Source organism: Haemaphysalis longicornis, unplaced genomic scaffold (genome assembly GCF_048455015.1).
Source record: "Haemaphysalis longicornis isolate Haplotype H1 unplaced genomic scaffold, Haemaphysalis longicornis Haplotype H1 scaffold_1, whole genome shotgun sequence".
In the NCBI taxonomy this organism is placed as follows: Eukaryota; Metazoa; Arthropoda; class Arachnida; order Ixodida; family Ixodidae; genus Haemaphysalis; species Haemaphysalis longicornis.
Genome location: NW_027526203.1, coordinates 420,656,770 through 420,670,336, shown reverse-complemented (window position 1 = coordinate 420,670,336; position 13,567 = coordinate 420,656,770). Strand labels below are relative to the sequence as shown.

The window sequence follows — 13,567 nt, the reverse complement described above, 5'->3', positions numbered from 1 at the left end:
TGTACCTATCTCTTTTGGCAGGAGCAAAGTTCCACACGTATTGGCTCAACAGAATGCAGGAGGGTGTCACCATTTTATAATTTAGTTCCCACTTGGAACCTTCTTTAACTCACGTTTTTTGTAAATCCCGTCAGTGCGAAGTTACCTTAACCAGCATTCGATGCAAAGTTCCATAGCTTAACTTTATATGCACTGGACTGGTCTGACCGCTTCCAGTCTCTGTGCTCTTGCCATGAATTTCAGACTACACATCATTTTTTTGTCTTCAATTGCCGCAATTTCTCTTCGATGAGGCAACATTACTTCACTGCTCCAATGCAACGCCTTGACCTAACTCGTTCAATGCCTGACCTGCTTTCACTCGGGGCTACATCCCTGGAACTCCATCACAGAGGTGTAGTTGCAGTCAATTACGTGTACGTTTCCGAGACCAGGTACCTACTTTGTTAGCTGCTGTTCTCATATCTGTTATTACCAGCTCAAAAATTTGATTTTCAGTTTTTGTTATAACTTCCCTCATTGCTCTTTACTTCTTGTGCGGTCTTTTCTTCACTTCAGTATTACGTTTTAATGTCATGAAGTGGGCGTGTTAGCCACTAAAACTCGTGTTTCTTGGCCAATCCCTGACGTGGGTATGTGTTACGAATTAAGGAAATAGCTAACAGGAACCCCATTGTGGGTGCATGGCAAGGTACCGAGCAGACACTCTTTCGTCGTCATGCCACAAACTGTCGGACATCCACAGTTTTTCTGACTCCGATTACGACTGTTCATAGGAAGACTCCGTAGCTAGACTCCTTTGCAGCTTCGGCTTGTTGGGACTTTCGTTAATACGACCTACATGAACGAAAACTTCGTGCACATCAATTAAATTACGAGGTAGCACTACTCCCAGTCTGGGATGCTTCATACGCTTCAATCAGCCAGATCACCCAATCAGTATCGTGCCAGTAAGTACCGCATGAGTAAGGACAGTTGGGTGTTAAAATGACACTGACGAGGAGAAGAGCTAAAGGCGTACCAACAAGACATGTAGACCTCAACCACACTCACCTTGTGCATAAAGACCAATGATCGTTCAAACGCGCTGTTAACATCTTCGTACTCCGGGTCAGTTATACAAAGATCTCTGACTTGTTGTCGTCTGAGCTTGAGGTAGTTGTACCAAAGCTTGTAGCTGCAAGACAAGAATCGACGTAGTATAATAACAAGGTTTATCGATGTTTGTTGTGAAACTTCACTTCTGTACACGCATGTTAACCGCGAAAGGGTCAAAGCGCTTCACCTGCCGGGAAGCTCTCTCAACGCCCTTTCGCAGATCACATTGATGACATCCTTCGGCTGGTCTTTTTTGTAGTCAATGTAGCGCATCCAATGCTTAACAGAGAATGGATTACGAATGATCTCTTCTTCGTATGGTAGATCATCCTCCTCCTGAAAAAAGGTGTTTTGAATGGCGTTAAGAAATGTAAAGTTCATTCCCCTCAAAAACACAAGACCACTAAAATCGTTCTCACAAAAACGATGTCCTTGGTGCTCCTCATTGTTTAGCGAAGGCTTCGCTCCTTGTAATCCCAAGTTTAGAGAACGGAAAAGTACCCTAACCAAAACATAACAGACATCAGAAGCTGTTCACGCACGAAACGCAAAACTTGCGCTCCTCACGCCGGTTGCGCCGTTGCGTTTGTCATGCATTGCTGTTTGAGCCGTCGAATCACAATCATTACACCATCATTACACACCCCCGGTTTCTATTAAAAAAATTGAACAACGTATACTTACCAAATTATAAGCTAAAATTATTTAGTATAAAAAATACTTCTTTTACTTGTCACTTGTGTAGGATAATAATATTCAGGTGCTTAGTGCTGCCATCTGGTTTCTCACACTTCCTACCAGAAAAAAAACTCCATGTCCTTTTCGGTTCTCGCCATTGCAACGGCAGGTATGCCAAATTTCGTTGAATAGTAATCCGCGTCAATCGCGATATTTTTCGACTGGAGGTAACATTCATTGCTGACATATATATAAACGCGGTTCTAAATATGTTTAAAACTCGCTTATTTTAGCGTAACTATAAGACTGGTTTGTTGGATTGAAGTTTTTCTAACAGGTACTTCGTGTTGCTCCGGCTTTGTGTCCGTGTTGTATGTGCGATTTATGCGATCCGCGAGCAACTTATTAGTCAATAACATTACATGTTTTGTGTTTGAGGGTTTTGGTGCATTATCTTGTCTCTGTTTTTATGTTCTAGCGCTATGGCTCCACGCAAAGGAAAGCAGAAGGAAGAACAGCCAGTCGTCTCCCTCGGACCTCAAGCCATCGGGAATGAAAACGTGTTTGGCGTGGCGCACATCTATGCCAGCTTTAACGACACATTCGTGCACGTGACTGATCTTTCGGGCAGGTGAGTAGAGGAACCAACTGAGTACCCTGTGTGCAATTTGGCGCGTGCCTGAGCATGCACTGCCAAGAGCCCGGCGCCGCATGGGTAGGTTTTCTACCCGCTTCTCGTGGCTGTCGGGTGTCATGTCGGTGCTACAGAATTTGGAAAGCTCGTCTGCTCCGGTGGTGCTCAAGCTGAAGCCTATGGGGTCCTCGCTGCTTTCCGACAAATTGACGTAACTGCCGTCGCGGGTCCACGTGCCCGATCGTTCCGATCTGATAACTGACTCAGTGTTAGCATTCTGGGTAGTAAGCGGCTGTAAATGTTCTACATGCTTTTTTGAGCCGTCTGGCTACGTGATCGTGCTGTGGATCGGACAATCTTTGTCCGGTTCAGCATGGTCCAATTAGTCGACCGCATAGGGAACTTATTTTGAAGTGAAGGTGCGTGCTGCCGAAGCTTTTGTATCCACCAGTTTCCTGTATTTAAAGCAATCGTGCGGGGATACACCATGCATTTTGTGCACTTTGCAACCTTGAAGGAACAGCGTCTGACTGGTGAAATGCGGTTGTTCCTTCTGGGTTCGAGGCAAGCATTGCCACTAGCATCTTGCATAATAAATCCCGGGGTTCTTGTTTCTCTTTATACTTGAAAGTCAGGCTGCAGTTCAGTGTGCCGTGTTTTGCCTTTGCACATTTCCTGGGAAGTTTTTATCACTGTCCGATTTGTGCTCTAGTATTTCCTGTCAACGAGTTGTATTTGTATCAGTTGGTAACCAGTATTGCATGTACAAACAGTGCATAAAAAGGTAGGACAGCGACACACAGTGCCACTAAAGTTTATTGGTTGACAACAATGTAAAGGAAGGACAAGGGCTAAAGCTACATTCCCCGGAGGCATAACTTCATTCAGTTTGTCTGCACCAGCATGTGGTGGTGCTTGTTCCAATGGCACCTTTTGTTTGGTTCAGTTCTCTGCATTTTTGAAAGGGAGTGCATATTCAGCCGGCTGTCTCTCCTCATTGGCTTGCTGCCGCTCCCATGATTAGTACCGGCATGCTGCTTGAGAATGCACTGTGCCGGCCGACAGTTTTCTTTCTCAAGCTGCTGTCAAGCGAAGAGTCCGGCTTTTGCGCTATGAGCTTTATTTGCCAGCAGCTTCTTCGTTTAGCTAGGGCATATTCTAACTTCACTGAAAACGCACTGTCAAGTGGAGGGTGCCGACCTTTTGTGCTAGGATAGTTATTTGCCGGCAGCCTGGTTTAACTCAAGGCACTAATAATCGAAATATCCCAGCTGGTCATGATCTCACGGCAAATTATTTGACACAAAATGCCGGCACTCTTCGTTCACGAAGGACAACTGCCGTGAGCACAACTGGGTGGGTTATTTTGGCTATTTGTGCTGCCACAGCATGTTTAAAGTAAACGTAGAATATGACCTTTAGTTAAACCAAGTTGCCGCCAAATAACTGTCCTGGCGCAAAAGGCCAGCAGCCCCCTTCACTTGACGGATGATCGATGTACCGTGGCTAAGCCAAACTGCCGGCGAGATCATAACGGGACAGCGCGTTTTCAGTGAAGCTAGCTCATAGCGCAATAGGCCGGCACTCTTCGCTTGACGGCAGCTTGTGAAAGAAAACTGTCTGCCGGCAAAGCGTGTTCTCAAGCAGTATGCTGGCAGAATATCCACTCCTTTTTTAAAAAGGGCCAGTTTCTTGTATATCTTCATGGTTGCTTACCATTTGGAAAATCTTGTATTAAGCTGGTTGCGTATAGCTAGGGGGCCTGGCTCACACGCCATCTGCGTAGTTATTGCGTCAACGGTGAATTAGCTTCCTTTCAGGTAGCGTTAAGGCTGCAAAGAACACTCGGCCACAGTGTAGATGGTAGGCACTAGAACTTCAACTGCTGTTCTTGGCTTGTCTAAACAACCATTCATGTTCTTTCGGCTACATTTTGTATCCTCCCATTGTCACCTATTGGCATTTTACTTAACCTTGCCAACTAACCCTTTGCGTTAGTGTAGGCAAGGGTGGCCGACGCACTATACGTTTGTTTTTCCTGAAGGCGACTGCAACATTATGGTGAACTCATTTATAGTATAGAGGAGCTGGCGAGTCTAGGGTGATAAAATAAGTCGAATTTACTGGCTGCAGTTAATCTGGCAGCATGTGTCTCGCATAGCCGTGTGGCTTGTACCCCAATGCTGCACACATCGTGGTAAATTCGCCTAATCAGTTTTGGCCAACCAGTAGTTGAGCGGCACCTGGAATGTTAGTTGAGTACCCAAGTAAACACAGCATGACAGCGGTGTTTGTCTGGGTCCATACAGTACAGGGTGTAGGCACTGGGCTTTCGATCGCACGGTGCTGCTACCTGTGCGGTGGCGCTGATGTGAAACATGGTTTGCAGCGTGATGTTGGCAAGGACATTTGTGTTCTTTCATGGGTTTCTGAATGCCTTGTAAGGGTTAGCCGGCATTGTTTTCAGTTCGAAATTCTGGATTGTGCGCCTCCTACAACCACAGACCCAAATCCATCCAGCCTTTTTGTTTGACTCTTGTCATGTTCCGAGGTAACACACTAAAGCTTGATGCTAAGTACAGTTTGACTACTTTAAAAACAGCTTGTCTCTGCACTGTTTTTGAGGTAGTCAAAGTGTTCTGTGATCTTGTTCTGCTAATAATTTCTGCTTCGTCTACACCAAAAGGAAAAAACGTGAAAATCAGGTGTGTCATCGCCACCGCACCTAATTTTACTGTGTACTTGCGATTGTTTCCACCCAGACCCACCCAGACCCTCAGCTTTGTTGGGAGCTCAGGTTCATGCGTTCAACACACCAGAACACTGGTGCCAGAGCACCTTTCCTTCTCGTACTCAAGAAGCGCGCAGCATGCCTGGGTGTCCCGGTAAAGCCAGTGCCTCATCTCGCACGCCATCACCACATAAAATATCATCGCAGCCTTGGGTGTAGAAATTTTCCCAACTTGAGCTGCGGTTGTTTGAAGCAATGCAAGAAATAAGAAAGTCAGCGCGCTGGGAGGACCAAGAGATAGCGGGAAACGGACCACGTTATCCGCGTCTGCCCAACGCTTGGGCGGTTGAATCAGTCACGTGAAGTCTGTCTTCAAGCACTGCCCTAGCCTTTGCTTCGAAACAAAAAACCTATGTGCTTGCATTCGTTGTGCAACCTGCTTTGGGTCTCATATGTGCTTGCATTCGTTCTGCGACTGGCTTTGGGTCTGCGGTTGTAGGAGGCGTGAACAGCAGTCTAGAATTTTGATGTGAAAATAATGCTGACTACTCCTTACGACGAGGCATTCCCAAACCCACGAATGTTAGTGCTAACACCACGTTTCACTATGCAAAATGCTTCCTTTTTATCAGGAGATATCTCCTACAAAGTTTCAACAGCAACCGTTCGGCGTAACATTTTTAATCCATTTTAATCCGTCATGACATCATCTGCTAGAGCGGAAGCTTGGGCGAGTTGGTAATACATTGCGTTAGCGCTTCCTGCCAATGCAATAATCTGCTACTTGCCCCAAATTGCCGATTTCGGGGCTCCCGTGACAAAGCTGGCGCGCTGGCTGTGGTCAGCGCATGCTGCCCCGGCGTGTGTAGACGTCATGCTGCCCGAGTGCATGGGGACAGTAAGACCTCAGCCAGTCTGGGGTCGTAAATAGATGTTTACGCTGCACTTGAGTCTAATGTGTCATTCTATGATTAGTGGCTGGTAGGCACGCTAGCAGCAAAAAAAAAAAAAAAACTGAAATTTCGTGTCAGTATTCCTTTAAAAAATGCCATTCTTGCACCGTCGTGGCCCAGTCTTCTTTGTCACAGTGCACAATACTTTATTCGTTGGTGCACTAGGCCTGGTGTCATTTGCAAGTGCCACTCTTTGCCAGAAATAAGCTTTGTAGGATGTGTGTATGATGCTGTGGTCGTGTTCAAAAAACGAATGTGCAATGGATGGGTCACCCTTGCTCCGTCCTTTTCTCACACCCTCATAGATTCACTGGCAGTGCTGTTTGTTGTGCCCGTGACACATCTTGACCAGGACTTCGTAGTACATTGAAAGCACACATAAATGTAGCCTACGCTAACATGAAAGCAGCAAATACAGACTGCCATATGCGTACCACTGCTAATATGGCCACTGTGCCGCAAAGTGGCAAAATGCCCAGTGCATATGAGCTGTACAATTTGTATGCAGGCAGTGTAAGGATGCAAGCTATAAGTTTGAGGGTCATAGTGCTTCTTGATAGTTTTTGGTAGTGCCGAGAATAGCTGTACCAAAACGTGGGTTTTTAATTGGAGCAGTGCAAGCAAGGCACTGTCAGTGTGATTCTCACCTGAGTGGCCCTTGCTGCTGGTGAATGACATAGCTCCCAGTACAGTGCCTTGAACTACACTTGCTAATTGCGCACTGTCATGCTACTGTCAAGTCCTCCCTGAGCAGCGCTCCTTTGAGTACTTTCCTCCAGCTGTTGCTGATCTCCTGTGGCCTGTGCAGGGAAACCATTGCCCGGGTGACTGGTGGCATGAAGGTGAAGGCAGATCGTGACGAGGCGTCCCCCTACGCTGCCATGTTGGCAGCCCAGGACGTGGCGGAGAAGTGCAAGCAAGTGGGCATTACTGCCCTGCACATCAAGCTGCGGGCCACCGGGGGAACCAGGTCAGTTCAGTTGGCTGTGGTACTGCATGCCGAGCCACCATTGCTGGGACACGGGGGCCTGCTTCAGGGCAATTACGGCATCAAACTGGTGGGAGTAATGGGCTTGATGCATCAGGGGGCAGATGGAGTGTTCAGCAGTTACTGTTTGGAACCCTTAGCATTGTATTAGCACTGTATTAGAACTTGCTGCTTTGCCCTACAGGCAGCAAGTGTCAAACTAGTGCAAAATTGACGCTGTCTTCTGGGCTGTAATGAGTGTCTTCTTGATGACTCTCGGCTTGGAAGCCTACACGTTGTGGTCTAGCAACCCTTTAAGATTAGATTCACATTTAAAGGTCAACTGTGGGCTAAATTTCAATCTCTCGAAAACCCTATTTCCGTATGGTCTGTCTAAAAGATTCGCAAGATGTAAAATGACAGTGATTTATTCATGCATGTTTCCATCGGCCATCGGCAAACAAGGACGTTTTTGAAACTGAAATTGAGGAGTGCGGCCATTGCGACCAGGATGAAATTACATTGTAGCCACTCAGCTGAAGTGTTATTTTCACTTCATGAGTATTTGCACAGTCTGCCGGCAGTTGCAGCTACCGGTCATGTTGCAATGTGGTTTGTTGATTCATTTCCGGTTTGATGTACAGCAGTGTTTCAGAACATGCAAAATTATATTTGAGGCTGTAAAAGAGTTCATTCCTCATTACAGCGAACTCGAGGGGCATTGCAATTTCTTGTATACATCCTTTTGATCTTGCCATAGTGGACATTTGCCATATATATATTATGCTCTTGGAGTGCTGTACATAGCTCACGCAAACCTGTGCTTCTTGGTATTAGTGTTGCAAACATATCCCCACAGCATTTTTGCTTGTCCGAGGCTGAGAGCAGATGTGCTCTGTAAGTACGATTGGTGCGGGTGGCAGTCTGGTGTCATGCGATGGTAAACTTGCATAGTATTCGGTTAGCTGCTCTGACCCTTTGGCTCAGTATGGTGATGCTGATGCACAATCCAAGCAAGAGACTTGCTTCCCAACTGAACAAATTGCCCACTTTCAGAGCAGCGGGCGACCGCGGCACCGCGGTGCGGCCAGCAGCTCCTCTGCGGGGCAGTAGGAGGGTCCTGGCTGCTTGCATCCAATAGGTGGTCCTTAGTACACCAGCACACTTACACAGCTCTGATGTATGCCAAAGGTCGTTTCTATGAAGTCAGACCCTTCAAACGCCGTTACAAGCCATAAAACCACCCTTTCCCTTGGCAGTGTCACACCTCATCAAGGACCTCCAAATTGATGTTTACTGTACCTCCTCTTTTCATGAGTTGGTTGCTTCGTGGGTCATTTGTCCAGTGCATTGTGGCATGTCCTTCAGAAAAATACAAAATAAAAATGTACCAAACCTCATTATCACTCGGCACTTTCTGTCCCTCAGGAGCAAATACGAGGCAGCTGAATTCTACACTGTTTCGAAGACTTCTGCCGCTGTTTAAGCTGCAAATGGCCCCCTATTTTTCTAGTACTAGTATACCGTAAAATTCTGAGAGAACATCCTCCCCTGAAACATCGCCCACCCGCGTTTAGGGGTGGAAGTATTCAATTTACTGAAAAGACCCCAGAGATCACCCCCTTCTAAAATCATGCTAGCTTCGACTCCCTTGTAAAACCTGGGGAGCTCCCTCCTTAAAAACGTCGGCGGCCGCAAACACCGCCGGTGTTTTGATTTTCGAGGTTGGCGGTGTGGCCACGTAGTTCTTCGCACCTGACCCAAAAGTTTGCCTTTTATTTTTTATTTGATATCACTGTAGTTTAGGTGGCCATTCTATCAGAACTTTGCGGTAGTTACTACAGAGGCATATATGGTATCCTGCTAGCTTGAACCACATTCTTCAAAACAAAATTAAGAGCTCTGTTATATACACAGACCATCTCTGAAGTCTAGTGGAAACTCAGCCTTTAATGCTTTTTGTAAGAGCTCTGTACTCTACTCATAGCCTGAAGCTTGCCGTCACAGTGCTGGATTCTGAGGAAGCTGTGAGACCACTGGCAACAACAGGGAGTAAAGCGATAGATGATAAATTTATGCCTTTTAACCTAAAATAGAAAAGCCTCCTGCTGAGAAACATTCCAGACCCTTAGCGATAGCTTTATGCAGACTTATAATTGGGCTCACACACATCACATTCATACTTGTTAACTGGCACAAACAAGCCACATTTGCATCAATTTGGGTGCAGCTATCTGTCGTTCATATGCTTATTGCAGGTGAGATGTGCAACATCAACAGACGTCACTTAAGTTTACGCACATTTTCTTGCTCCCTTCCTTATTTTTATCAAACCATCCCATGTTCTCTTGCCAAGCTTTTAGTTACCTTGCAGATGTTGACTTTAAAATACTATCATACTGTCCATTACTCCACCTGTGTTCATTCACAAGCAATGAGGGTGACAATTTGCACTGCCATTTTCTGTCACATTACCAGCTCCTTTTGTGCATATGTAGCTTTGTTTTCACGGTTAGTTACTGGACCAACCTGTGCCGCTTAGACTGGCGTTGATGGCCACCGGCCTTTCGCAGGCGGCATCTGTAGCTGCGTCAGTGCGCTTGCGATGTGTACAATGCATTTTTCACGTGAAAAGCAAAAGCACCTCACCGGACTTAAACTTTTGGCTACAAACCACTGGCGAGGGAGGCCTGTGTGCAGTGGCTGTGCAGTTGCTGCAGAAATACAAGTGACTGGCGGGGTTGCTGGTGTCACGGGATCCACTTCATAGTCTGTGATCAGAGGCACTAGAAGTCTGCGGGCGATGTATTAAGACGCTCCAAACATACGTCGGACACTAAATTCAGACTACCGAAAGTTGCAGCTACATCCCAGAATGCTCTAAAGCGACTAACCGAATGCATTAGTACGACAGAGCCATAAATAGTGGCCTCTTGGATGGATTGTAGGCACCAAATAATATGCTGGTTGTTGATAGTTGGAAGTGACAGTTCCATGGCTACGGACAAACATGAGCTCTTGGAGTTAGGCATCTTGACTCCCTGTACTATTCCGGCGTCCTTGCTTGCATCTTTGGTGTAAGCCCTGCTGTCAAACAAGCCGAAATTCAGCGTTAAAGTGTGCCGTTTGTTTTTGCCACAATTTTTGCGCGTGGCTGATGTGCTCATTTGTTCCCCACTTCATTTCCTTCCAGGACCAAGACTCCTGGGCCTGGCGCACAATCTGCACTGAGGGCTCTGGCACGTTCAGACATGAAGATAGGCCGCATTGGTGAGTATACCGGGACTCCGCAAAACTTTCTCACTGCCAGTATTTCCACGCTCCACAAGAGCTAGGTAGAGGTGGACCACAAAAAAGTTTGCGCGGTCTTTGGCAGTACCACTTACGAAGTTCGTCCGCAAGAAGGACCTACTTATGTGTAATGGCTGACTTCTCGTAACGTTGCGACTGTGGGAGACTGTCCTCACAAGGCAGCTTTTATTTTCTCTCCGTCCTTTTTGCAGCCGAACGACGTAAGTATTGCTGCCAGGCATTGTCATTCAAGCCTTCAACTTCCTTTGTAAACTTTAAACACAAATGTGTTAGCTATTAATAAACCGAACTAGTTTTTCTCCCGTGCAGTATTTCTGTAACATCTGACTGTGCATGTGTAAAGTTGTATTGAAATCACAAAAATGTACAAGTGTGCAGAGGTGTTTCTCGGGTTAGTTTGAAAAAAAAAAAGGGTAGAAAACAGCATTGTTGGCGGGTGGGAGAGTGCTATGAATTGAGATTTTTCAGTTTACACAAAAAGTGGTTTAGCTTTAATGGTGTCCCCTTTAAAAGTCAGCTGAGTAGCACTGTATTAGAGCTTGCTGTCTTGTCTTACAGGCAGCAGGTGTCAAACAAGTGCAAAATGAACGTTGTCTTCTGGGCTATAACGAGCGTCTACTCGATGTCTCTGGGCTTGGAAGTCTACACAACATAGTTGCATGAACGTGTGATTAGTGAACACTACCACAGCACAGCACAGGCTTCATTTAGGTGTTAACTCTGGTTCCGCAATCTTCCAAATTAGAAAAATTTCCCAGGACACATGCTGTGAGCTTAAGTGTAACCATGTGTTATTATTGCTACTATGCTTCTTGCAGAGGATGTGACGCCTATACCATCGGATGGCACTCGCAGGAAAGGTGGCCGCAGAGGACGGCGTCTGTAGACAATGGCGCAGTAAACAATTTTTTTCTGCCCCTGGAGGTGTCGGACTTCATTTCAAACCCTTGTTTTCAGTGCGTGTCTTTCTTGGAACAGGGTTGTTCAGAAAAAGTACAACTTGACCCTGTAATTCCCAAAGTAATGAAATATGTAAATTGGAAGACTGGTGGTTTTTGGCTTATGCCAGGGGGGAGGGGGGTGAACGGGGTAGTAAAATGTACACATGCTCCCTGTAAATGTGCAGTTGAAGAGCATTAAGCTAAATGCACTTGCGCTTCCATAATGACACTGCTCCTAAATGGCAAAATAGTGTCCTTGGCATGATGGCACTAACATTAAAGGCCAACTGCACTAAAAATTTCAGCCTCCTGAAAATGTTATTTCTGTATAGTCTGCCTAAAAAGACTGCAAGAGACCAAACATGGCAGCTGAAATATGTGTATCCACGATGCAAACAACCATAAAAAATCTGATTGATGGGGAGCGTGCCCATTACAGCCAGGCTGATGCTCCAGCCGCCCAGAGTGAACCTGCATGCAACACTTCGCCCTCCCTACAGGCCTAGTACAAGCGCGCCCAGTGGTGCTTGACTGGTTTTTCTGGCTGGCCTCTTCATCACTTCCGCTTCATGTCTTAACGCCTTTCACAGGGCTACTGGCCATGTCCCAGTTGGTTTGATACTCCATGTTCCAAGTAAATCTGGTCCAGGCGAAATTTGAGTGCAGTTGGCTTTTAATTAGCTGTGAAGCTGTTCTTTAAAATACAATCGTGTGGATTCAAGTTTCACTTTGTGGTGTGAAAACCAGTGTAAACACTTCGATTGTGTTAACCAAGCATATGTTACCCGAGTTGTGATGGCTAATAATTGCTGCAAACAAGATGAGTGCATAGCATGTCCCAGTAGTGGCAGATTCGTTTAACTGCCTGACCAAGTATGTTGAACTTGCATGCTCCTGTTGTGTGAGGGTGCATTGCCTGCACAAAATATTCTCAAAATGACCACAAATCTTTTGCTTACACACTATAAAACACTGAAGGTTGACACACTGTAGGAATACTCGCTTGAACAGCGGATTGCTGTTCTCGTAACTGGTGGTCTTCAAATGGCACCCACACTGACAGCTGCTATGGGTGCCTACCAGCTTGATAATAGAATGGCCCATTAGGTGGTTGACTGCACAAATAATTCTTTACAGTTTTATTACAAAAACTCTGCTTCCCAGGGGGACGTCCTAACAGGAAGTGAAGACCTATCAAGTTAACGCACATGAGGCCGCTGATCGGCTACAACCAATCGTAGGTGAGCGTACAAAGTCGCGTGACCCTACACTCTCGTATGAGAGAACTCAAAGAAGTCCATCGAAACACGTTAAAAGCAAGAAAACAGAACTGAACTTTCAACATCATTCACTCTTCTGTACTGTCTGTGAAAGGAGCGCCGATAATTCCCATTTTAATGCCTAAATTGCTCTTTGTTAGTGCGTTCCTCCACTCCAAGAAACATATGCTGAGTAGCAACAAAGAAGTTTCGGTAAAACAAAAGTTGCAACCGTTTTCTGTAACCATGCGCCCTCTGTAGATGGCAATGTATTGACAGCTAATTCTCTAACATTTACAACTTCACTGTAAACAACTAATTATGACAAGTAAAAAAACTCAGCGTAATGGTAGAGTCGACTTAGTGGCTAATTGTAATATAATTTGTTTTGGGATACTTTCTATAATGGAAGAGTTTGAGCCGTTTTGTGTAATAAACACTCCTTCCGTAGGTGGCCGTGCTTCACAGCTCCACAGACAATGTGGGAAAGCCAGCTTACATCGATCGTCTCAAAGTCGGCTTTACCTCTAAGCACAAATACATTGCTGGGAACACATTTTGTAGGGGCAATATGAGCAGTCCTAAAATATAAAGTACCCAGGATGGGTTTTTTTGTTTAAAATTTTTCTATACTGGAAACCGGTTTTTCCTAATTGCAGTAGTAGTAGTGCTACTGTAGCGTTAGCTTTACTTTCCGGCTATGCCCGGGACCCTAATGGGTGTAACACGTGTTCAGTTATTTCTTGTCATAATTAGGTAGCTCACCAAGAGGTTGTACACAATTAGGAGCTCATGCCTGCTTTTCTTGCCCTTTTACTGGCATTGCAGGGCGAAATCCTTAAAATTGGTTTTGTGTATTTGTATGAATAACATTTATTAGCAAAACTCAACTGGAAAAATCAATCGGTGAAACATTTATTGCAGAACATTAAGAACACCCATTTTGTTCCGGAATGCAGAATCAACCCTAATAGGGTTGGCAAGGGCGAAACCG

General features: G+C 45.6%; 2 protein-coding genes across 4 annotated transcripts in view; one reads left to right on the top strand and one right to left on the bottom strand.

Moving 5' to 3' along the window:
- Positions 1-1,703, bottom strand: part of Fand (Pre-mRNA-splicing factor SYF1 fand) — a 33,224-nt gene extending 31,521 nt beyond the window's left edge. Inside the window, exons 1-3 of the mRNA XM_077687201.1 lie at positions 1,518-1,703; positions 1,286-1,434; positions 1,054-1,177 (exon numbers count right to left, since the gene is read on the bottom strand). Of these exons, the coding sequence (XP_077543327.1) occupies positions 1,054-1,177; positions 1,286-1,434; positions 1,518-1,544 (300 nt within the window). The 5' untranslated portion in view covers positions 1,545-1,703. The remainder of the gene's footprint in view (positions 1-1,053; positions 1,178-1,285; positions 1,435-1,517) is intronic.
- Positions 1,704-1,830: 127 nt separating this feature from the next.
- LOC144155635 (small ribosomal subunit protein uS11) lies at positions 1,831-11,296 on the top strand. Of its 3 annotated transcripts, none has more exons than XM_077687202.1 (5): positions 1,831-1,945; positions 2,255-2,407; positions 6,903-7,064; positions 10,255-10,331; positions 11,192-11,296. In XM_077687202.1, exons 2-5 carry the CDS (start codon positions 2,259-2,261, stop codon positions 11,257-11,259), a joined length of 456 nt encoding a protein of 151 aa, XP_077543328.1. In that variant the 5' UTR covers positions 1,831-1,945; positions 2,255-2,258; the 3' UTR covers positions 11,260-11,296. The 3 variants fall into 3 exon arrangements, with proteins under 3 accessions (XP_077543328.1, XP_077543329.1, XP_077543330.1); XM_077687203.1 differs by having other exon boundaries at positions 1,910-2,003; XM_077687204.1 differs by having other exon boundaries at positions 1,936-2,113.
- Positions 11,297-13,567: the final 2,271 nt, after the last annotated feature.